Source organism: Myotis daubentonii, chromosome 4 (genome assembly GCF_963259705.1).
Source record: "Myotis daubentonii chromosome 4, mMyoDau2.1, whole genome shotgun sequence".
Lineage (NCBI taxonomy): Eukaryota > Metazoa > Chordata > Mammalia > Chiroptera > Vespertilionidae > Myotis > Myotis daubentonii.
This window is the reverse complement of record NC_081843.1, coordinates 39308335-39333677: the sequence shown is the minus strand read 5'-3', so window position 1 is coordinate 39333677 and position 25343 is coordinate 39308335. Positions and strand designations below refer to the sequence as shown.

The 25343-nt window shown below is 44.0% G+C and overlaps 1 protein-coding gene across 3 annotated transcripts in view; it reads right to left on the bottom strand.

Annotated features, from left to right (window-relative positions):
* The window catches only part of MARCHF3 (membrane associated ring-CH-type finger 3), a 144793-nt gene that overhangs the window by 21936 nt on the left and 97514 nt on the right, over positions 1-25343 (bottom strand). For all 3 annotated transcript variants that reach the window (XM_059693730.1, XM_059693729.1, XM_059693732.1), the window contains 2 exons: positions 15356-15599; positions 12000-12204 (listed from right to left, as the gene is read on the bottom strand). In XM_059693730.1, the coding sequence (XP_059549713.1) occupies positions 12000-12204; positions 15356-15543 (393 nt within the window). In that variant the 5' untranslated portion in view covers positions 15544-15599. The remainder of the gene's footprint in view (positions 1-11999; positions 12205-15355; positions 15600-25343) is intronic.

The window sequence follows — 25343 nt, the reverse complement described above, 5'->3', positions numbered from 1 at the left end:
GACAAATTAAATTCATTAGCACTCGAGTCCCACTCGTTTTTTTTTTTTTGGGGGAGAAATTCAGGGTCAGCCAGCAGCTAGAGCGGTAGAGAAAAGAGGCCCTCGCCAGCGTGCTGGAGGGCTGAGGGGAATCCTGGCTTACGCAGCTCAGAGTGCTCAGATAGTAGTTAGTCCCTAGCTGGTGTCCTTGGCGTCTACTCTGTCTTTGTTACAAGGTCTCAGCCGTTTACAGAACTCTCCCTTCTTTCCTTCCACCTGTCATCTTTGCTTCTGAAATAAGAACCATTTGTGTAACACCAATACTTAACTTTAGAAAGACATGCATTATGTGGTTGTAACCAAACCTGATGCTTTCAGATGACCTACTTACATCTTCAATGTGGAAAAGATTAAGAACAAAACAAATTCACCTAAATTTCTGGGCAATCCAGTTGGCTTTTAATGTAAGAATAGAATTCTAAACACTTAACACATTCAACTATATGGCAAAAAGAAAATCTGTATATATGGTATTTTGTAGGTAAGCAGAATCAAGAAGGCAACCAAATTAAAAAAAAAATCAATGTACAAATGATTTCCATACAATGAAAGAGTAAAAATAAGAACAGGGTTTCATCACATAAACTGTGACAGGGAGAAGGCAGGACTTTAAGAGGGGAAAAACCATTGGTGTCTCTGTGCCAGTTTCCTCATGTCTACAATGGAGAGGGTGATGCATACAAATAGCAGAACAGTCACATGCCTACAGCAGCGGCCTGGCGTAAGGACTTAGCAAAGGATAACTACTAGTAGCAGTGTATTAAGGTAAATAGGATGATGAGAAGGAATACAAAATAAATAAAACGATGGCAAGGAAGGTTAAGACACATTTTCTATAAACCTGAGACTAGACCTTGCAAACATTATGGTACATGAGGGAAGCCAGTCACATAGGATTGCATACTGTGGGATTCCGTTTGTAAGAAATGTTCAGAACAGGCAAATCCAACACGATATCAAGTAGAGCAGTGGGTGCCTAGGGATGGGAGGATTGTAGAGTGAAGGCTGCAGTGTGTGAGGCTTCACTCTAGAGTCTAGGGTGATGAAAATGTTCTAGAATGGACTGTGTTGATGGCCACATAACACTGTGAATATGCTAAGTGTCACTTAATGTGCACTTAAAATGAGTGAACTATATGGTATATAAATTATCTCAATAAAGCTGTTTAAAAAATAAAATACTGGAAAATCCCCGGCAAAAATAAATTGAAGTGTCCTGTAGATTTCCCTAAAAAATTCCTCTATCTTGCATGAATTCTGGTTTTTAGATATTTCCTTTTGCCTTGCCACATCTTCATCTCATAGGGTTACTTTTCAGATATATATATCTGTCAGGTACCTCTTATTAACAGCTGAAAATATGTATATTTTGATGAATGAATGACTTCTGGGTTTCAATGTGCAAGTCATAGATTTTAAGCAGATGAAGCCAGCGTTTAGAAAAATATTAGAGCCATTTTATTACTTCCATCTCGCATCCTTTTCCCATCATCTCCCAGCGTTAATGCAATGAGCAGGCCTTTGGAAGCAGGAGGCGTTGCATTATTTTCTAGGATAGTGACGGTTTTCCCTTCGTCTCCCAATTTTTGCTTTTACTGATTCTTCCCAGATATAATGTCCTTAAAGGCCTGTAAATTCTGTTTTACAACTTCCTGCTGCTCCTGCTTGCCAGCATTTCCTATGTGCTATATTAGTCATTTCCCTTGGAGCCTTAACAGATCTTGAACCTGACAATTTATTCCAACTTTCTGCTTCTAATAGCATCACTAGAGGTGAAGCAGTGATGAAATAATGTGCAGAAAAGATTTCGTTTTCTTCTTTTCATCTGACCTCAATCTTCACAAACAAATCTACACATTTTCAAAAGTGGCATACCTTTGAGTCAAACCCAGTTTTCAGTATTCTAAACTAAGAGCTTCAAAGCAGGTTTCCCTCTTTCATATTGCACAAGGGCAAACATAACTTCCCTCTCATATATCCATCACCGTGCAAATCTACTCCTCTAACTCTGTAATAATGGATTGCACAGAAACGGCTTTACCCCAGACCACCTCCAGGGTCCCCATCTTTTCAAGAATGAAGGCAGGCAGTGATGAGGCATGGCATAGAAACACACACGCAGCAAATATGGAGGAGAAAAGCAAAGCCAAAATACCTGACAGTTTTTTTTTTTTAATCTTTTCCCAAGTCTGCTGCACCTGTCATAAAAGGTGCAGCAAGTAATTGAGGCACTTATACAAATAATTCAAGAGGAAAACTAGTGTTTTCCTTCATGAGTTGTAAAACCAGGTTTTATCTGAATTACTTAGATGACAGTCTTGAAAGAAATTTACCTACCAAAAATGGTGTAAGCATAGGATGAGTGATGAACCTTCATAACCATTTGTAAAAGGAGAGAAAGGGCTCTTAAACAATATTGAGTTCAACAGGCTTTCAAATAACATCTCTCCCTTAGGAGTAATCTCAGAAGAAATTGGTGGCACAATAACCCAGAAAAATGAAAGCTCAAATGCAGAGAAAGAGTAACTGGATGAAACGAAAAAAAAAAGAAAAATAAGAAAGGGTCTATAAAGTCCCTTGGAAACCGAGAATGACTTTTCTGGCTTCCAAATAGGATGATATACCTGAGAGCTTCATTTCCCAGCTGGACTAGGGTATAAAGAGGCACAGAGAAGTAATGCCATTCCACTGTCCCAGCACACAATCTGGCACAGCTCACGGTTTTGTTTTTAATAGACTTTCTTTTTAGAGCAGTTTTAAGTTCATAGCAAAACTCAGTGGAAAGTACAGAGTTCCCATATATCTCCTGCCTTGCCACATGCATAGCCTCTTCCATTCCAACATCCCTCAGATAGTGGCACACTTGCTACAATGGATGAACCTACATAGACACAGCATTATCCCCCCAAATCCATCGTTTACATTAGAGTTCACTATGGGATTGTACATTCTATAGGTTTGGATAAATGTATAAAGACCATAATAGTATTGTGCAGAATAGGTTCACTGCCCTAAAAAATCCTCTGTGCTCCACTCTTCATTCCTCCCTCCCCGCTGACAGCGCTGGAGTTAAGAGAGGAATTCAGCATCAAGAGGAAATCAGGGCTTTAATCCACATTTTCTTCATTTTCCCCTAGATATAACTGAGTTATATCTAGTCCCTTAAAGAGGCTGGTAAAGAAGTCCTCAAATCTGTGCATGCTGCACGTGTGCATGTCAACGAGCAAGTGACAGAAAGTACTTTGGAGCCAGGAAGGAAGAAGCCAGGTGTCGAAAGAGCAAGGGCTATGGAGCCAGAGACCTGCTTTCTTCTGCTTCCTCCACTGACTAGCCCTGTGGCTGGGATTTTTTAAGATCTTTCAAGAATGACTTAACATCTCGGAGTCTCACCTTCCTTATCTACAAAATGGAATAATACTTGTTGCAGGGATACCCAAGACACTGAACTACGATGGCTCCGTTTGGTGTATGGCACGTAATATTTTCCCTTTGCCCATAAAACGGTAAGTAACTTAAGAAGGAAAAACGTTGGGGTGTGAGCATCTTAAGGATAAAAGCAAATGGACTCAAACGGAAATTAATGCCAGTGGATGGAAGTGTCGTGTCCAGCTCTGTGCCTTTTCTAGAAAATGAAATTCGTTGCACCAACGGGCACAGCAGGGTGTTATTCAGTGAATAAAGGACCAAACATCTCCCACTGCCTCGCTGAAGCGACTTCTCCACTTCGCTCATTCTAATACAATTGTCCATTAGGTAGCATTTAACCTTAATCATGTATTGCTCACAATATTTCACACCATTATTTGTTTAAAAAAACGGGTATTCTTTCTTTGGAGTTAAGTGTCAGTTGTGGACACAAAATTGAAGAGGCAAGAGGATGGCTGGCAGGAGCCCTGGGCGGGGAGGTTTATGCATATTCTATAACTCTGCATTGGAAATCTGCACCAGGGCGGGGCGTCTGCAATTTATGTCTCTCTCCAGTTCATCCTGGTGCCTCATACCTACCCAGGGCCGTTCCTAGGAGCTAATTGTGCTTTGTGATTTCAGCAAGGCTTAGGAGAAAGATGGTTCGCAGCTGCAGTCATTCAGTGACACTTCACTGCTCCTCTAGCAGTTCCCCTTTACAAAGACACCCTGACCTCCCATCTAATAATTTCTAATTGTCTTCTTTTCAGAGCAGTGGAACTCTTGGAGTCCAACACTAGCTGTACTATTTGTTCCTACACTTGGAATTAGCTCAAAGGTCCAAAATCTTTCAGGATTTTTATGTCGCATTTTGTTTACTTTCTCTTGTGCTTGGCCCAGATGTGCTTAAGGAAAACCTGGCTGGATTTTCTCCTGTATTTGAGACTACCTGAGGATAAATTAGTGAAGACTACATTTTCTCCCTGGAGTGCTAACATTTGTTAATTCTAGGTAGTAGATACACACCTGATTGCTATCTTATTCTTTATCCTCCTCTGTATTTTTAAAAACAGAATAATTAAAATAAAAAAAGTTGTGTGGCCCTGGCTGGTGTGGCTCAGTTGCTTGGGTGTAGTTCCATGCACGGAAAGATTGATGGTTTTATTCCTGGTCAGGGCACATGCCTGGGTTTCAGGCCTGATCCCTGGTAGGGGGCATGCAGGAGGCAGCGGATGGATGTTTTCCTTTCACATTGATGTTTCTCTCTCTCTCCCTCTTCCTTCCTCTCTCTCTCAAAATAATAATAATAGTAATAATAATAATAATAATAATAATAATAAAGTAAAATAATAGATATAGTCATGTAATTTCTTTTATGCATGGGACTGGATTTTCCCTCCAAATTAATCCTTCACCAGCCATGGATGGGCTAAAGACATAGGCACCAAGCCGTGAGCTCACTTCCATCTGGCACGGCCATGTGAACACTTTGGTTGGCTGGCTTTTTTAATGAAGTGATTTTTAATGAAGCAAGCTGTGAATTTAATAGGTACCTTAAAACAGCTTCTTTGTAACTAAGCTTTAAGTAAGGAAGCAACTGCCAAATTAGCTATCAAGGCCAAGAGAAACATTCAAGCCTGAACAACTGCAGGATCAAGGATTGCTGGACGTCGGTCATCAGGCATGTCATCTCAACAGCTGGCACAAAGGATGGTGACACAGTCCACTGGGAGGCTGGTGTATGGCAAGAGGAAAATAAATATAGCATTTATAGCATTTTACTTGACCTTACCAGGGGTCAAGGAAGTGCTGGGCAGGACTAGGGCATATAGGCAAGTGCAAGATATTTGAATTGTTATTCTTACCACTGTCCATGCTAGGATGCTATCTCTTAGCAGTTCCTTTACCTTGTAATTGTGAACCAGTCATTTTAGCTCACTTATAATGTGGGGACAACAGGAGAGATCACAAGGTTCAGTCTTTACTACCCCGAGAGAAAGATATGCTGACAGCAGACAATGCACATAGCATTAGAGAACTCTTTTAAAGGCGGGAGAAACACCTAACTCTGGAATCTCAGCTGTAAACAGTACATGGGTAACACAAGAGGCTGAAGAGGGCTGGGTGGATGTAAGCAGAAGACAAGGCCCGGGGAAACGGGAGAGTGCGTGACCCACTTAAAGGCATTCAAATTCTTAAAAAAAAATTTTTTTTTCAAGAGAGCACACCTGTGTGCATGAATGAAGTCACCAGTTTGTGAGGTTTGCTTTATTCAATGGTGAGGAAGCTGATGCAAAGAGAAGAGAAATGCCTTGTCCAGGTTCTCAGTGCAGGTCATGGGGCCAGGATGGAACCAGGCTCCCTGTGGCTATCCCAGGGTGTCTGTCTGTACTGCAGTTCTAGACCAGCAACCCAGTCATGACGTTAGCCCTGCATGGGAAAGTCACTGGCAAAGGTTTCACTCAGTGGGAGGACCTTTGTTCTGTTGCCCATAGAATAGACACAAAGTCCCTCACACACTCCCTTCCGGTACTTGGCATATCCTTTGTCCTTCATGCTACAGCGCCTTTTTCTGCTTTGTGAGGCCTTAGCCTCACCTGGATCGGGTAGGAGATCCAGGTACTTGGAGCTGGGAAGGAGGGGCCTACTAAACCTGGTGCCAGAGCAGGAAGAACCTGTGCCAGCCCGCCCGGGAGCTCAGTCTGTGGTGGGCACGAGAACGGGAAGTGGGAACTCCTTGTGGACTCAACTAAGTCCCTCCCACGTTCCATTTCACAGACACTGGGTGTGGCCTTGTCTTTCATTTCATCCCTCCAGAACACAGCATGGAGTGGACAGAGAGGCCTGAATGCAGGACCAAGAGACCCTCTTACTTTCTCACTGAGGGATCTTGACCTAACATCACCACCGTAAACTTGTTTCTTCATCTACCAAATGGGTAATAGGATCCCCCTAAACCCCCGCCCCCCTGCCCCCCTGCCCCCCGACTGTGGTGAAGTGTTTGCCTGCACAGTGCTTATGTTCCCGAAAGCTTGACAAATACTCGCTGGGCCTGAATCTTTCTGATTTGGCCGGATCGCCCCACTCCCACCACACTTCTCTCAGGCCTGCCAGGCGCTGCACTGTGAGGGGCTCCTGCCACCTGCCTTTCCTTACAACTGGAGGGAAGACTGATGACTGCGTGGGAGAAAGGTCTGTCAGAATCACCACACTGCTGTGTTGCTCAAAGCAGTGTTGCTAGTTTGTATTATATAAAAGCCCTTGTCCAACGGAGTCTGTCTTAAACTGTAAGGGCAAGGGGTCGGTTTCTTTGATTTACAACCATAGGCCAAGAATACGATCTATGGCTTGCAATTGGGGGAGGGGAGGTTCTCCATCCATTTATATAATGAGCAAGTGCTTCTTGGTTGCCTGTCACATGCTGTGAAGAGGGGAACTTGCCCGCCTTCCTTCAAGGAATGGAATAGGTGGTCCTCATGCCTGGGAATCGCCTTGAATCAGTTTATACCCCCTATACTGTCATTTCCTAATTACCCCAAAGGTACGAGGGCTTGCTGAAGAAAAGAAATACTCTGAAACCACAAGCTCACATTTTTACTTAAATGAATATATTAACTAAAAAACCCCACAAAACCCATTACAATAAGAGTCGAGCAATGTCGCCACCTGAGTCTGATATGTACATATTAGGAAGGTTTAAGTGAAGTCTAAAATGTATTAACTAGCAAGTGCCAAGGCACAAAGTGACTTCTCCACAGCAGTTCAACTCTGCTCCCTGCTGTGTTGCTGGAGATTACACTGAATCCAGGGCACGCTTTAGGACCAGCTTCCTCCCGTGACTTACAAAAATAATCATAAATAAAGCGTTTGAAAAAAATCCCCCATCCTCATCTCCCTAGCTTTACATCCCATTATTCTGAGTAACTGATGTGTGTGAAAACACTCCCTTTCAATTCAGCTAAACCTCTGATTCACAGGGAACAGCTTTTAAATTGTTCATACAATTCTTATCAGTCAGCGGGGTTTGCGTCAAGGAAACAGAAATACGAAAACCTAATCACTCCGCCTGTGAACAATCACCACGTCTCCCTGATTGGAGGGAGGACAGGTCCTGGGAAGCCTTTCCTCCAGATTTCCACCACTTCCTGGCTGTTTCATTTTAATCACGACCTTGTGGAGCTGATCTATGACTTCAAGCGTTTGCCAGGCAAGGCTGGGTGTTACTGATACACGTCTTAGGAAAAGCAGTTACTCCCATCACCAGAAACTGATGTTGCAAGCACGCTATTTGCACATAGGAAGATGGACTTCCTTGGCAACCTGCTCAGTCAGATGTGCAATCACGGCCGCAGGCTGGAGTCAAGGCACAAGACTTTGGGAAACAAGCCATGGTATTTTTATTGGTTTGCTCTATTTTACCCTTATAAAGGAACGGTATCAGAGTTCAACTCAGAGAAATGAGGAAAACTGAAAATGAGCAGGAAGGAGACTATAAGACCGCCCAGGCTGGTCATTCAGGGAATCCTTTTATGGTTGGTGGATGTCTGTTGACTGCCTTCTACCAGGTCATTATTCTTGGGGATAATTCATCTCACAAATTGACACATCACCAACAGAAAATATGTAGCCTTCACGAGAGGCATGCTAGCTGTGCCAGCTGTGCAGAGAGGAAACACATGGGTTATACCTGCTCTTCCTTCTTGCTATGTACAGTTTGAATGTTTTCCTTCCAAGCTTTACCTGATTGGATGCAGACCTTATGAGATTTATATCAGCTGGACTGTACAGGACATTTACCCATGTCTAGAGAAAACCAGATGATCCAGATATAGCTCTTGGGTTGAAACTAGCTCTTGTTATACTGGCTTATTTAACAACAAGAAAATATTTAGGGCAATGAATTTACCAAAAGAGACTGAAAAGATGTAGTCTGGCCATGTAGGTAGGCAGGTAACTAGACACACACTCACACAAACATGTACACACAATCATCTTAAAGTATAAATTATATACCACACAAAGTATCCTTTTTTTGTTTGTTAATTCCTACCCGAGGATGTTTTTTCATTGACTTTTAGAAACAGTGGAAGGGAGGGAGGGAGGGAGGAGGAGAGAGAGAGAGCGAGAGAGCGAGAGAGCGAGAGAGAGAGGGCGAGAAAGATAAAAGAACATTAATGTGAGAGAGACACAATTGGTTGCCTTCCACATACACCCCGACACCCCGACTGGGGGCTGCAGATTGAATCTGCAACCCAGGTATGTGCCCTTGACTGGGAATCGAACCCTTTGGTGCACGGGACACTATAACCATTGAGGAACACGGGCCAGGGCATACAAGGTAGTCTTTTAAGTGCAGAGCGAATTTTTTTTTCCTCAGAAGACCTATAGCCTTGGACCTTCAGCCTTATAGAGCCTTATAAAGTCTTATAGAGACCAAGGATGTCAGGGAGAGCTCCTAGCTCATCTCCCTTCATACTTCAGCTCAGGGAAACTGAGCCACCACACCTAGACGGTCAGTGGTAAAGTGGGGAGGTGATGCTCAGTTTGGACATGCTAATAAAAACCAGCCCATTGCCCTAGCCAGTCTGGCTCAGTAGACAGAGCATTGGCCCATGGACTGAAGTGTCCTGTGTTCAGTTCTGGTCGATCCCCAGCCCCAGTCAGGGTACATGCGGGAGGCAACCAATTGATGTGTCTCTCTCACATAGTGGTCTCTCTCTCTGTCTCTCCCCTTCCCTTCTACTCCCTCTAAAAATCAATGGAAAAGTATCCTCGGGTGAGGATTAACAACAACAACAACAATAAAAGTAACAAAACCAGCTCATTGATTCGCTATTATGAATAGAAACTCATTCTTTTGTGGGGAGGGAGAGGAAAGACTCTATGTAGCAGCCCATGTTTAGGTACCAGGTTCCCAGCCTGTTAAAAATGAACTTCCAACTGCTGGCTGCAGAGAGTTCAGGAAAGGAAGTGAAGGAGAAGTGTCTTTGGAACAGTGGTGTTAAAGAGGATCAAGGGACAGGGTCAGTGGGGGAGGTAGGAGGGGGGAAGGGGATAAATGGTGATGGAAGGAGGCTTGACTTGGGGTGGTGAACACACAATAGAATATACAGATAATATACTATAGAATTGTACATCTGAAACCTGTATAATTGTATTAATCAATGTCACCCCAATAAATTCAATAAAAAAAAGAACAAAAAAAGGGGGGATAAAGGGCTATGTTGAATGAGGACTGAGTTACTGAAGAGTGGGAATCTGAGGTGTTAAAGTAATTCCGACCAATGTTAACGTCTGGGTGCTGACAAATAAAATTTATAAACGACTTTTCCAACTGCTTCCTCTGGCAACAGGAGCTGTTATTATCACATTGATTTTAAAATTAAATGTTATGGAATTTTCTTGCTTTAATGAGAAGGCAGACCTGACTGGTAAATAAAGTAATGATTAAAGCAATTAAAAGAGTGAAAATGAGAAACAAAGCAACAACCTTTAATGCTTCACCCAAATTGGCAGGTTTTGATGATTTACTTAACAGATTCATGTTTATCTGGAGGTAAACGTACTGAGAAGCAATGGTCACTATGATAAACCCTTTCTTTGGTGAGGGGGAAAGTCAGTTAGTAATGTCATCTGTTTAAAAATCTCCCTGCACCTGGTTCTCATTTGTCCTCCAGCTGAGAAACCAAAGACAACTTCTTTTTATTGCTTGTGGTCAAACAGCAAGTTCATCTCGCCATGGGATGATCAAACGGCCAGCCTCCCCCGGCTTGAGAAGGTTTGCCTTTCACTTTCAACTTGTTCAATCATCATTAACTCTGAAAAACGTCACATTCCATTTGTGCAATGAAAATTTCACCACCCGCGACCGTTTGGGTGAAGTTTTTGTAGGCGAAGCCCTAAATCTTGAAGAGCACCTCACACATTCTCAAGGTCATTTGCCTTGTTTCCTCATTTAATGACAGTTGCCTAAGATTCTGGAGTCTGTGTCCCGACAGACATCTGTGTGTGGATAGGTTTCCTTCTCTGGGAGTCAGTGGGTTCCCTGGGTGATACAACACGGGTGTAATATGAGAAAACTAAGTTGTGTGCATGTGTGTACACACACACACACACACACACACATACGCACACTCCTTTGTTATGTAACACCCACAATACCCTGGGGTTTTTCCAAGCAAAAGCAAAGTCTTCCTTACTGGGAGGTACTAGTAAAGGCCATTGGATGCAGCCCACTGAAGCAGGGTTTTCTTACTGTGGGGAGCCAGCTTGCCCGGGGAAGCTGCCATATCAACTTGGGGAAGTTTCCAAAAGTTTCTAGAGAGGGGAAAGAGGCTTCTTTTTAAATTTTGCCATTGGGCTTGAGAAATCTTCATGTCCTTTGTTTATTATTTAATTATATTCCCCCGTCTGCAGAGAAGTTCTGACATGTAAATCCCAGTGAATGTGGCAGAGGGCCAAATCCCTGATGGGCATGCTATAAATATGAATTTCTGAGAGTGGTTGTCAAGCAGCAAGATGGCTAAATTAAGAGGTCACTTGATCCAGAGTCTTAAAAAAAAAGCATAGAGTTTATTGGGGCAAGTCAAATAAATTTGTGCCATTTGGCAAGCAAGCCATAGCTAAAACAGGCCTCAGTTACAAGGTCCTGATTAAAATTTCAAGGTCAAACCCAAGAGAACACATATGCAGAGCTCTCCAGAGCCTTGAGTGCCAAGGCGCTAACACACTGTTTTAAATAGTCCTCCAGAAGGGCTTCTTGATTTCCAGCTTTAGTTTAAAGCCAAAGTTGTGCTGGGCCAGCTGTTAGAGTAAGGAGAACGTTACTAGCATGTCTGGATTATAGGCACATTGTCTTGGGTCTCTTTCATAATGTATTAGAATATTTATTGTTGCCAAGATCCAATTTTTAATTGGCTGGTAGAAATCGAGGGTACGGGAGAGGGAAAAATTAGTCCAATGATATTTTCCAATTCCCCAGCTCATACAAGACCAGACCCTTGGTCTAAAGAAGAATCACGTGGCTCCTAAAACATAAAAGAGAATGTCCCACCATTTTAACTGCTGGCTTGATAACACCACCTTCTAAAAAAAGAGATTCTAATACTAGGTTATTAATTGAAAAAAACTTGTATAAATTTCCTGGGAGAGATTGAAAAAAAAAATCATACACTTGTATACCCAGTATTCTTCTAAGTGCTTTATAAACATTAACTCACTTAATCCTCATAGCACTTCCAAGAGGTGAAGTAACTTACATAGGTCATGGAACTATTCAAACCACTATGCAGCAATACTTTTTCATAAAGACCTTTCAGAATACACCCATTGATTGGTGGCTTCTCCTGTCTCCACCTCAGGGAGGTCAACTTTTACTGCTGTTCCTGAATGAGCTAGTGAGTGCTCTCCGTCTGTGTCACCTATGCACGCACACACTCTCACGCAAAGCTATTTCCGTGCTTCAGTGAAGCTGCACAGGGTTGTGATCTGGGCATAAAAGCAGACATCATTTGCTCATTAGAGCTAAGTTTTCGGGACGTGCCCCAATTACTGACCTCCACTAACGGCCTGGGTTTGCGCTCGACTGCAAACCTGAAGTGGCAGAGTTCACAGTAGCTGGTGTTTGAGGATGACAGCCAGTGCTCTAGGCAGCTCCGATGAATTGTCCCCAAGGTCCCCGTACATTCACATGGAGAGAGCAAGTCCTCTTGGCTGCTGCCCTCATGGCAGATCCTGCACATCGGCCGGTCATTGAAGGGGCTGCAAGAGAGGAGGGGCACCTACTGGTCACTGGGCTAGAAACCACTGCCATGTGGATGGTCCTCTGGCTCTGTGTCCTTCACCCTTCCCCAGTGGCAGCTGCTCAGAAAAGACAACTGCTTTAAAACCCCAGATCTAACCCTAGTTGATTTGGCTCGGTGGATAGAGCGTCGGCCTGAGGACTGAAGGGTTCCGGGTTCGATTCCAGTCAAGGGCACATATCTTGGTTGCAGGCTCGATCCGGGCTGTAAGGAAAGCAACCAATCGATGTGTCTTTCTCACATCGATGTTTCTCTGTTTCTCCCCCTCCCTCCCATTCTCTTTAAAAAGAAATGGGTAAGGATTAACAAAAAACAAAACAAAACCAAACCCTAGATCTACACTTGTACTTGGCAGTGGGGCCAGTGCCATGGTCCTCGAGCATCTCTTTTGCCAATACAAAGAAATGGGGAGTGGCCCAGGGCCAAAAATGAGTAAAAACAAGCAGCATGCTATTTTTGTCTTGGGTACAGATGTAATCCAGGCAAACACCAATTAAAAAATAAAAACTATCCCTCGCCATTAAGGACAGAAATTGCTTTGAAATGATACCAATTGTAATTTCTGGACAAACTGTGTTTTTAAAACCTGGCCAGGACACTTGAATACCCAGAGGTTCCTTTCATTTCTGCTTTCAATGGGTGTGAGGCTGAGAAGAGGGGAATAAACTGGCTGCCAACCCAAAACCGCCACACAGAAGGGCGGGCTGAGCCACAGCACAAAGCTGAGTAGCAGGACTTTCATAGGATGCTCTCTGGGATGTTAAGGACACTAAGCTGAAAGTGAGTAATGAGAGGACACCTTTTACCGAGGTGTCCTCTGTCTAGAGCTCTGCCTTTAATTTGAAAAAAAATCACCCCTGCATGTTTTGTGGAGGCACCTGATATAGTGGTTCGTGTGGCAGGCTCTGGCATCTAGTGGCCTGGGCTCGAACACCAGCTTGCTACTTACCAGCTGGCTAGCTTTGGACAAGTAACATCATCTCTCTGTACTTCGGTTTCCTCATCTCTAAAATGGGCACAGAGAGCGGTGCCTTCCTCATATGGTGATTGTGAGGATGAGAAAAGATGATCCAGATGAGAAGCTTAGAATTGGGACCAGAATATAGCAAATGCTGAGTGAATGCTGTTTTCACTCGTAGAAAAATTCAGGTCATGGAAATCAAATAATGACCATAAACTAGCAGTCATTGGAAGGGTCAAGTAAAGATGACCTCACTTCTCAGTGGATAAGGTGTCCTGTATCCACTAAGAGGACTATCTCTTTCTGATCAACATGTTTTTATATTGCTCAAACTCACCTTTATTGGGCATTAGATTTTAAAATATGTCATCATTGTATGTGCCAACCTGAGGACCAAGCTCTTTACCCGCTCTCCCCTGCCTCTTCCTGTCCCCCAAAGATGAGAGTGGCCCAGGCTCATGGCCACCACTCTCTGACACCATCTTTGGTCCAAATGGAAACAGTCATAGACACACTGCCATTTCCGACAGGCCTTTCCAGGGATGATCCTGGGAATGAGTGAAGGCTGAAAGGGGATTAAAATAGAAAAGGACCTCCTTCTCACTTGCCCAAAAGACTCACTCATGCTCAGGGGCAGGACAATAAAGTTTAAAGAGTTGACTTTTTCTCCCTTTTTATCAACGGCCTCCTTCATTCACATTGAGCCACTTGCATGAGCCACTTCTCATTTACATTACTACGTGATGGGAGAACACATAAAAATCCCGCCCCCCCCGCCCCCCACACACATGCACATACACACACTGGGGCTCACAAGTCTCATTTTACTGCTGTAGCCTGTTGTTCCCAATCAACCGAAGTGTTTGATGCCTGCAAGGGTGACAGGTACATATCAGCTATCTGTCTCAGTTCACAGATGAGCAGTGATGCTCACTGCCTCATTGTATTCTGAGTCCTAACAATTGTGTAGAAGCTTCTCAAGAGGTAGAAAAATATAGATTGACTTCCTTCCCCTCCATGACTTCCCTTTGCCATAGCAGCACAAATTGAAAGTACATGGACAATGTTTATGACATGCATGGATGTGTGAGTCCATGTCTGGCGGACACCACGTCCAGGCTGAAGGCAATAGAAAATATGGCAGTGGCCCAGTGGTAGTGCTGCAGGCACATGTTCAGATCTGTGGACCTGTATCTACATTGGAGGGGTTGGCTAAATTGCTCAGACCAAGGTATGTGGTCCAGGTGTGAGTGACAGACCCACATTTCAGGGTTAGAAGAGTCAGCGCTGATATCAGGAGGCAAGTCCAGTGAGGATATACATGTTACATCCATAGGTCAAGGTCCCACTTACCCATTTTGAAAGAAAGCTGGAGAAGCCAGGGTGTACTTATTGGCCAGGCAGCCTGTAGCTGTCAATCAGTCACTGGGCAGTAACAGCACAAGAAGAGACCTCCAGGGACAAAGTATTGGCCTGAATAAGCCACTTCTGGGCTGTTGAAAGCCTTTAGCTTTGCTTTGGTTCATCACTCAGGGGAGACAAGTGTGGGGGTTTTAACAATAGTAAACTTCATAGGGCAGGGTGTGTATGAAGGATCATGGGGGGCCCATGAGGAGCAAAGGAGGGAGCAATAGAAGAGGTCCCCAAGGGGGATGTGCCAGAGAAGAGACATGCCCAGGAAGTGGCCCTGGTAAGTGCTCCTATCAGGCAGTGCTGATTGGCATGCACACCAGGAGTAGCACTTCAAAGGTTTTGCCCACAAATCCAATTACTTTGGCTCAGTCACCTGAAATCAGTGCCTCCTTCATTCTATTCTAACATAGGGTTATCTTTGTCACTGCCTGGAGACAATGAGTGTAATTACTGTTGCAATGTCAAAATAAATGTAAAGCAAGGGACTCTGTCTTGAGGGATCCTTCCCTGCCCGGCTCTCTATGTGTCTTTAAGCGAAATTCGTGAATTTTAGCTTATACCCTATTGCTATAGAAACAGAATTTGTGTAGTCTCCCCTCCCCCACCCTCTCCCCTACCACCTCTCACCTGACACAAAGACCTGAGCACTAATTACATTCCCTTTTTTTCCCATCTGACAAAGAGTCCCTCAGATCAATTACACGTTCATTTATTTTACTGTTAATTGTGGTACTACCTCTGGGTGGCAAGAGTCCGTACTACTGTTGACAGCAGCTGCCCGTCCTTGGCCGAAACTTGCATGACATACTGCGGCTGCCCATTCACTAGGCTGCCACAATCCTCCACAGTCTTCACCAGGGGCACAGTTGAGCTGGTGCAGTCTGGCAGCACTTCTGGCAGGTGACTGCAGCGGCTGGTTGTCATGGTAACAGACAGCAATTACTCTGCTAATGGCTTCCGCATTCATACAGGATTTCCATCTAAGAGAGATCAGAAAACAGTTTACTTGGGCAGGGTGGTTAATAGGAAATGGAGAATTACAGGCTACCAACATCATCGTGTCATTATTTAATATAAATAACAGGGGTAGCCTAGACGTGGCTCATTATCTTGTTACCATTTAATATGCACGCGTACACATACAGAAGTCACAAGAAACAGTGGAGGTGGCTCTGAACAAGACAGCGAGCATGTCAGCGTACATAAACATTAGGATCCCTGCTCTGGGAGAGAGGAGGGAATGATGGCTCCAAAGCCAGATCGGAAGAGAAGATAAGCAGCTCTCCCGCTCTGCACCAGAGAAGCAATAAGTCTTTGTTGACACTCTCTAAAAATTACTAGAATCATTATTACTGATCGCAACTATTTTATTCTTGGAAGCAATTTATTCCCCATACAGTTTCATTCTGAGATACTAAGATTAATAAAAAGAGAGAGAAAGAGAAAAAAAAAAAATCTGGCCAACTAACACCTTGTAGGACAATATTTGCCAAACATGAATCATTCAATTAATGAACAACCATTCTGACTTTTGCTATATCTTTGCTTATAATACAACTAGAGGCCCCGTGCATGAAAATCATGCACTGGAGGGGAGGGGGGGTCACTCAGCCCGGCCTGCACCCTCTCGCAGTCCAGGACCCCTCGGGGTATGTCCACCTGCTGGCTTAGGCCCAATCCCTGTCGGCAGTCAGACATCCCTTTCATAGTCTGGGCTCTCATAGTCCTGGACCCCTCACTCCTTACCATCTGCCTGCAGCGGAGGCAGGAGAGGCTCCCGCCACTGCTGCTGTGCTCGCCAGCCATGAGCTGGCCCTGTGGGAGCACACTGGCCACCAGGGGCCAGCTCCTGCGTTGAGCATCTTGCCCCCTGGTGGTCAGTGCACATCATAGCAACTGGTCGTTCTGTTTGGTTGATTTGCATATTAGGGTTTTGTTATATAGGATTATCTACTTATGTCTTGAAAATTAACCTCCCTTAAAAATTTAACCTATTTTCTTTATTCTTAAGTAAAGTTATTAATAAAATGACTAGTTGGATGATCTTATTACATTTTTTCCTAATAGACATTACAATAAATACACTAGTATTGAGTTTTGTTTATTTATGTACTACCTAAAATCTATGGACACTGCATTGTCATAAAGGAACACATAGGAGTATGGAAGAAACCAATAAGTGAGATCTCTACTGCCTATTAAAAATAATCCATTCTTGCCCTAGCCAGTTTGGCTCAGTGGATAGAGCATCAGCCCACAGACTGAAGAGTCCTGGGTTAGATTCCGGTCAAGGGCACATACCTAAGTTACAGGTTCCCCAGCCCTGGTCAGGGTGCGTGTAGGAGGCAACCAATCAATATGTCTCTCTCACATTGATGTTTCTGTCTCTCCCTCTCCCTTCCACTCTAAAAATCAATGGAAAAATATCCTCGGGTGAGGATTAACCAAAAAACCAAAAACAACAACAAAAAAACCCCCACAATAATAATCCATTCTTAATGACAGCCTTAGCTCCCTGACACATAGTCTATCATGCAAACTGCTAGGAATTCCGTTTCTGATCTGTGTGGCATGGGCTTGAACTTGACCTCAAGTTCAAGGCAGTGAGGCCCACTGGAGTGAGGAACCCCACCACATTCAATATTAAATCTCATGTTATGTGTAAGAAATAGAGGGCTTTCTAGTGGAATTATTTATGTCTAAGGGTGAGATGACATAGTTTCCCAGTCCATACAGGCCATTTCTGCTCAGCCTGTTGTTCCCCTCAAGTTTCTGAGCCCGACACAACCTAGACAGAGGCAGGGTTGGTTGGCAGATGGAGTTCATGGTCAATAACCAGTCTGAATGGTCAAGGCCCCAGGTCTAAATGAATCTTCCCCCCCGAACCCTAAGAGAATTTTTGAAATTCTTGAAAAGGTTGTTTGCTCCCAGATATATATCTCTACTTATTACACTTTACTTGACTCCTACAAGTCTGGAAAACAGGATCTTCCCAATTTCTAAAAAAAATGTGCACCAACTGGACATTCTTAGGATGAGAATGTAGTGTTTCCAGATGAACTGAGCTGACACTGTCCCTCCCAACAAGCACGTGTCAAGCAGGCCTGACCACCAACGACAACGGATGGGAATGGAATCCCTTCCTTGCTGCGGAGGTGTCTGGCTCAGCACGCGCCCTTTCCTGTGCTCCTTGGCTGCCATGAGTCCTCTCAGGGTCTGCGGTCTGGCCTCTCCAGGAGCCTTTTGGAACCTTGACAGGGCTGTGAACACCAACTCTATTCTGAGTCCTGAGGTGGGGGAAGAGGCAGGGCTGCCATTATCATGACTCTGGTGGGCTTCTCAACCACCAGGTACTTACTGAGCATTCAAGGAACATACCTAAACAATCAGCTAGTATAGTTTTGCTTTTTAAATAGGAGTTGTTGCCTTTTTTTTTTTTTTTTTTAGCACCAGAAAACCAGGAAGTATATGCTATGGAAAGTACAGAAAAGCACCAAGAAAACAATAAAACTAACTCATAACCTCACCACTCAGATAATCGCAGTACACTTTTTGGGTGGCTGTCGTTTTAATTTTTGGCAGAATTGGCAGGGTGGAGTGGATTTGCAGCTGGGGCCAGATAGTGTGGTTTTTATTTTATTTTAACTGAGTTATGGTAGCTCTCAGGCCACAGAAAAAAAGGATGTTCAAAGACCGTCTTCTAAAACTATGTCTAATCCTACTCCCTTGACTTGGCCTTATAAAACCCCATTGACATGATTTTAAATTCTCATGATGCCTCACAGTCACAGAGTGTAACTTCCTGGCACAGCTCTCTTGCTTCACAAGGCAGCCATAGATTAAGAGCCAGAGGTGTCTTGGCAGGAAAAGCAGACACAGTGACCTTCTTGCCGCATGGAATCATTATGTCTGGGTGCACTTTGAGCGTCTATTTTGGGGTTTTGCATAATTCCAACTCAGAGAGCCAAACGCGTCCTCCCTACACTGGATGGAATTGGAAGAAGGCGGAGGAGGGATGCACAGAGTGAGACCATGAGACCAGGGCTGTCAGTGCTTAGGTCTCTCAGGCGCATAATGTCTCCAAGTTCATTTACTTATAACCTAGACTAAGTCCTCATCAAAGGAAGTAGTTCTAAATGCATAACCTCATTTTGCAATGAAATACCCTTAAAACAATTCTAGAAAGCAGTGTTTCCTTTAATCTTATTTTATATCTGTAATTTGACTTCTGGACGATGTACTTTAGTTCACTTCTCTTCTCAAAGGCATCAGGGCTATTATCAGCTATCTATTGCATCAGTTTATTCCATTCACAGTGGGCGCCAGGCACTGAGTTGGGCAAAAAGGAACACAAGGCTCCCCTAGTTTGCCTTCTCCTGCAAGCAAGCCCTGACTCTTTCCTTGTGCATCTCTGCAGAACCCTGAGCCCAACTTAGGACCTGGCTGAAGCGAGACTCCAGTCCAGCGCGCACTGAAGGGCACATCAGCACATCCATTGACCAGTATAACCTTGAGATTCTAAGACTGGCATATTGAATCTCCACACTTCTAAAAAAGCTGTCTTTTCTCTCTCTTTTTTGCTCAATCCCTCTACCCCCACCTCCCCACAAAAACAAAACAAAACAAAACAAAACAAAACAAAACAAAACACGCTGTTTCTTGAGTTGAAAATGGAGTGGAAGGAATCACACAGAGCATGGGCACCTTTGATCATGGTCGGGAGGGCTGAATTGGTCCCAGCCCCAAAGGAGTGAATCTAATCATTGGCTCAGGTGGAGGAGCATAGAAGGGGACATGGTCTCCCCAATCTCCATCAAAAGGAAGCCCAGAGGCCCCGATCCAGACATGGGCAGGAGTGGGCCCTGCAGGCTGCATGTACCAACTGGCATGACTATTGCACCTGGGGCAGTGACAAATGGCCCCTGCATTCCCCTGTCTCATTCAGAGCCACCTGGGAAAACAGCAGGCTATTGCCTGGATGCTAAAAAGAGCTGAGCTGTGGGTTTGTAGCCCAGCGCCTGGTCTCTCACGGATCTTTGTGCAAAATTTCAAGCACCATTTGACCACTTTCTTATCACTACTGCTGCTCTTGTGAGAAAATGTCTTTCTTGTCTACCCAAGAATTCTGCTCTCTGGGATTTCTTAGGACAAAAACATGCTGGGAGGGAGTGGTGTCTGTATAAACTTGAAACTTAAAATTGCACGGGTAGGATGGGACCTTTGTTGGTCAGACTTTACACCTTCATAATTTCTTACTCAGGCTGAGAATAAAACATAATTTGGCACTGGCCAAATTCAGCAGCACACAGTGGAAAAAGGTAGATGAGAGGGAAACAATAAAAAAGGAGGGAGGGCTAAATAAATGAAAGCCTGGTTAGACAATTGTTTCCCCCCCCCCCCACTAAAGACAATTCTTTGTTCTGTATTTTTGTGTGTGTGTCAATTGTTAAGACAAAAAGGACTGCCTGTTAAACTTGACCCCTTTAAAGGAGAGAGTGCAGGTTTTACAAAAGCAAGAACCCAACCAGGCTGCAGATAATCGCTGCTGCATTTCTGAACAGGCTGCCATTGTAAGTGATTTCCATGGGAACATGCCTGGCGTTATGAGGATGTGTCCACAGGTCAAGGGGGAAGGGAAGGGAAGGGAAAGGAAGGGAAGGGAAGGGAAGGGAAGGGAAGGGAAGGGAAGGGAAGGGAAGGGAAGGGAAGGGAAGGGAAGGGAAGGGAAGGGAAGGGAAGGAAAGGGAAGGGAAGGGAAGGGCAGTGCAGCCCTCTTGCCTCAGCAGCCCCTGGACCCTCCATAAGGATCACAGAGTTATGGGAAAAAGTGCTGTTCTTTTTTTGTTGTTGTTAATCCTCACTAGAGGATATCTTTTTCATTGATTTTTTTTTTTTTTTTTAGGGGGAATGGAAGAGAGAGGGAAAGACAGAGAGAAACATTGATGTGAGAGAAACACATCGATTGATTGCCTCCTGCACACACCCCAACCAGAGCCTGGGCCGGGGAGGAGCCTGCAACCAAGGTATGTGCTCTTAATCGGAATCGAACCCGGGACACTTCGATCTGCAGCCTGTCGCTCTATCCACTGAGCCAAACCAGCTAGGGCTGTTTTTTTTTTTGTTTTGTTTTGTTTTTTAAATTTTTATTGATTCCAGATAGGAATGGGGAGGGAGGGAGGGAGGGAGGGAGGGAGGGAGAGAGAGAGAGAGAGAGAGAGAGAGAGAGAGAGGGAGAGAGAGAGAGAGAAACATCAGTGATGAGAGAGATTCATTGATTGGCTACCTCCTGCACCCCCCAATGGAGATCAAACCCTCAACCCAGGCATGTGCCTTAAATAGGAATTGAACCATGACCTCCTGGCTCATAGGTCGACACCCAACCACTGACCCATGCCAGTCGGGCAAAAAGCTCTGTTCTTAAAGGTAGGACACCAACCCTGCACCCTGGTTCACTACTCTCGAAGGTAAATCACTCTGTTTCTCAGACTTTGCTGAGATTTCTTGCACATTTGAAAACAGGTTACTAATACTTCCTGAGCCACTCATCTGAGGCCTAAAATAACATGATACTTGTGAACGTGCTTTGTAAATTGCAACAAGCCCCACACAGAGAAAGCTGTATTTTATTAACTACGTTAAGCTTAATTCCCGCTCTTCTTCTGGCCAGGATGCATCTCGTTTCTGATCCCCATGGCTGGTTGACTCCTACAACACTGCACCTTTTTTTAAAAAAATATATATTTTATTGATTTTTTACAGAGAGGAAGGGGGAGGGAGAGAGAGTTAGAAACATCGATGAGAGAAAAACATCGATTCAGCTGCTTCCTGCACACTCTCTACTGGGGAGGTGCCCGCAACCAAGGTACATGCCCTTGACTGGAATCGAACCTGGGACACCTCAGTCCGCAGGCCGACACTCTATCCACTGAGCCAAACCGGTTAGGACAGTGGTCGGCAAACTCATTAGTCAACAGAGCCAAATATCAACAGTACAACAACTGAAATTTCTTTTGAGAGCCAAATTTTGTAAACTTAAACTATATAGGTAAGTACATTGTTATTAACTTAATTAGGGTACTCCTAAGGCTTAGGAAGAGCCACACTCAAGGGGCTAAAGAGCCGCATGTGGCTGGCGAGCCGCAGTTTGCTGAACACGGGGTTAGGGCAACACTGCACCTTTTGGAACACACTTGAGCCGTGCCAATGGGTCACTCCATCTGTCTTAGAGGGGGAGCACAAAGGGAGTCTCTTCCCTGCATACCCACTTCTCCTTTTCCTTAGCCCTGTCTTTTTCATATTCCTGAGCACACGTTTCGTTCTTCCATGAAAATGTTTAGTAAAGATATATGATGGCCCTAGCTGGTTTTGCTCAGTGGATAAAGCGTCGGCCCTTGGGCTAAAGGGTCTCGGGTTCGATTCTTGTCAAGGGCACACACCTCTGTTGCAGGCTTGATCTCTGGCTCAGGTCAGGGCTTGTGTGTGAGGCAACCAATTGATGTGTCTCTCACATCAATGTTTCTCTCTCTCTCCCTCCCTTCCACTCTCTCTAAAAGTCAATGGAAAAATATCCTCGGGTGAGGATTAACAAAAAAACAAATAAACAAAAAAGATATATGATGAAAAGCTATTAGGTTTAAGATACTTTAGTGTAGTTGTTACAGAAGTTACCATTATCTTAGCTAGTCTAGCATGTGATAAATACGCTAGAAAATAAAACACAAGCCTCTCTCAAGTGCCTTTTCAGGCTTGCTTCTATCAGAACTGTATTTTTAGTGCCAAGTCAACTTTAATCTCTTAGATGTAGGATGAGAAGGCTGTGTGCCAGCTGGCACTAACCTGGTCATATGGGCTGCCCAGGCAGTGGCCGAACAGGCCCAAGCTTGGATTGGCAGTCTGGAGCAAGATTGTATTTCCAAATGCAACTCTAAATGCCAACTCCAGAGATTTTAAGAAGCGGGCTTCTCAGCTTCCAATATGTCCTGGAAGGGTCCTGTGACACCTCCACCTCCAGAGTTGATCAACGAAGAAAATAAAAGGAGCTAATTTATTTCTTAATTCATTCATCCATTAAAAAATGTTTTTTGAAAACTTACTAGGTTTTCCTGGGAAATGCCTGGTGGTATAGAGTCCATCATTTCAAGTCCTGCTTTACATTTCCCAGGCATAGGTCACTAAATGGTCTGGAGTGTTCCCCAGACCCTCCCGGGACTGCAGAGTTTGAGGACACCAGCAATCGTGTCCTGCTAGTTCAGGGAAAACCACCAGATGCCTTAGATTTGGGGGAATGAAACTGCAGAGCCATGGAAGGGCGAGATGTCTTTCTGCTCCATCAAAGCTGTACTTTATTAACACTGGTCCAGGATTCAGAAGCCTGACCTTACTTTTACACAAGCAAATCTGCTTCAAAAAGGATTTCTAAACTACCCCTTAGCCTTCTTCAAGGATTCGCATTCTTAGGGAGCGAGGCCTCCTCTAATGAGACCAGTGAATGGGTGATACAAGTCGGTTGGTGACGGAAATGGGGAAAAAATAGTAATAATGGTCTGTCCAGGAAATTTCCCCTCTGAGTTAGATTTTTAGACTGTGGATTCTAAGAAGAGTCTCTGAGAATAGGAATGCTCTTTGAGGGAACATTTCCTTGGCTTTTCAGGCATGTTATAACCAGACAGTGCGCTGCATGGCTGGTGAACTGACTGAGAGTATTCTGAATGTTCAGAGAAAATGAAGGCAGGCAGGAAATCGCATACTGACCTTGCTTTCCAATGAAAATGGAGCAAATGACTAATTCCAAAACCATTAACATGTAAAAGTGGCATATTTCTTCCGAGAACAGGGCACAAAGGCTCTCTAAGGAGATTGCCGGGACATGATTGCCAGCAACGTTTACGTTTTCAAAAACACGCCAAGGAGACTATTCACTAAGAATGTGTTGCAGCAAAGTAGCTGCTTCATTAAGCTTAAATAGCCGCAGCAGGGCTGTGCTTACAGACCCACGCTACCAAATTATACATTTCTTTTCTGGATGCTTCACTGACCTCATTATGTAGAGCGAAGAATTTGTCATTTCAAATAAAGTGACCATCCACATCTTTATAAACATGACTGTCAGGCGCTTGATGAGTCTGCAAGTGAAACACTGGCTGGCCCAATGAATTAAAAAACAAAAAAACAAAACACAACCCACACACAAACTCTGCTCTTTACTGTCTCATTTATCTCTGCTACGTGCTCACTGTTACAGAGCAGAATAGGCAGGTGAAATGCCTCCCTGTTTCTGAGCATGACAGAGGTTTTGATTTGGGATAAGGGCCCTTTCTTGAGGAATATGTAAACACCCATGATGAACTCTGAGAAGAAAAAAAAAAATCCAGACCAGCACCAGACAAGTTGGATCTATAGAGAATTACCGTAACACATTCCCAGTGTACTATTTGAAACATATCTAGAGTTATTTATCACTTTTCATCCAGGTCATTAATTCTGATTCTCAGTCACAGAAATATCAGACTAATCTTTCCCCCCCATTTATAATTACTATATTTTCTTTTCCGCCAGGTACAATCTCCAGTTCTGCTAAAGGCAAATCAAGTAACAATTATTGTATTTACACATACTTTTCCCTCTCAAGCAGTACTCATAAAATTAATTCAGATATTGGAAGCTATCCATTTTTTCATTTAATTTTAATTATATAGATGAAAATGGCAATTAAAAATCCCACAACAACACCGTATGTTCAAAGACACAGTGACAGCTGAATTACACTTGTAAATAACAACTAGCTCCTACACGGAGCCCTGCTGAGCCTGGGAGCTGGTGGGGGAATGGAGCTGCACGGATGAGTTCTGGGAGCTTGGGAACAATCCGGGCATATCAGAAAAGTTTAAACGTCAAATTTAAAAAAAAAAACAGAGGAGAGCAGGCAAAATAGAATGAAATGTTCATGGTACAGTACTTGGAGATGAGAAAAAAATGTGTATTCTTCAAATGATATTCAGTGTGTCCAGTGACAACAGCTACCTGTCCAGCATGGGAAAAGGTGTGGAGGGTATGGCCTGCTGACCAGGGTATCTAATGACACAGGAGAAAAACATGTCAGCTGCAAATGAGAGCTGAACATGTTCTACGAACAAAAGTTCCTAATTCGTGGTTGGGTTCAGACACATTTTCTACCAGCATTTAAGTGAATGTCCCCTAGTAAGGAAGTTGATTTGGGGTCCAGTCCAAGTTGTATCTCACTCTCCTCTGCACAAACAACCCCGTACCAGCAATACAGAATTGCTATTTCTTAACCCCATCTCAGACCGTACCCTGGAATAAAGCCAGCTGCCGGCTTATCTTAAACCAGGGTTCCTTGGGGCTTTCCCTATCTGCATTTCACCAAGAGCACTCATTAGGAAGTTGAAGTAGGAAGCTGTAGTCTTGCACTCTCACAGGGCAGTGTCCAAGCTCTGCCTCCCACCAGGCTGGGGGTAGGGACCCTCTGGAGTGCTTTCAGGCCTGTGATGTCCCAAGAGACGTTTGGGGGCATATGTTACCCTACATATACTTGCAAGGAAAACCAAAGTTACTCACCTTGCCAAGGAATATTAAGGAAATGCAGAGCAAAGTATAAAGCTCTTTGGATTTTGCTTTTCAGCCCTGCCGTTGGCATTACAGACTAGGCTCCCTATCATATGTTTCAATTACTGAAATCTGCCAAACCTCATGTTCTTTCACACGTG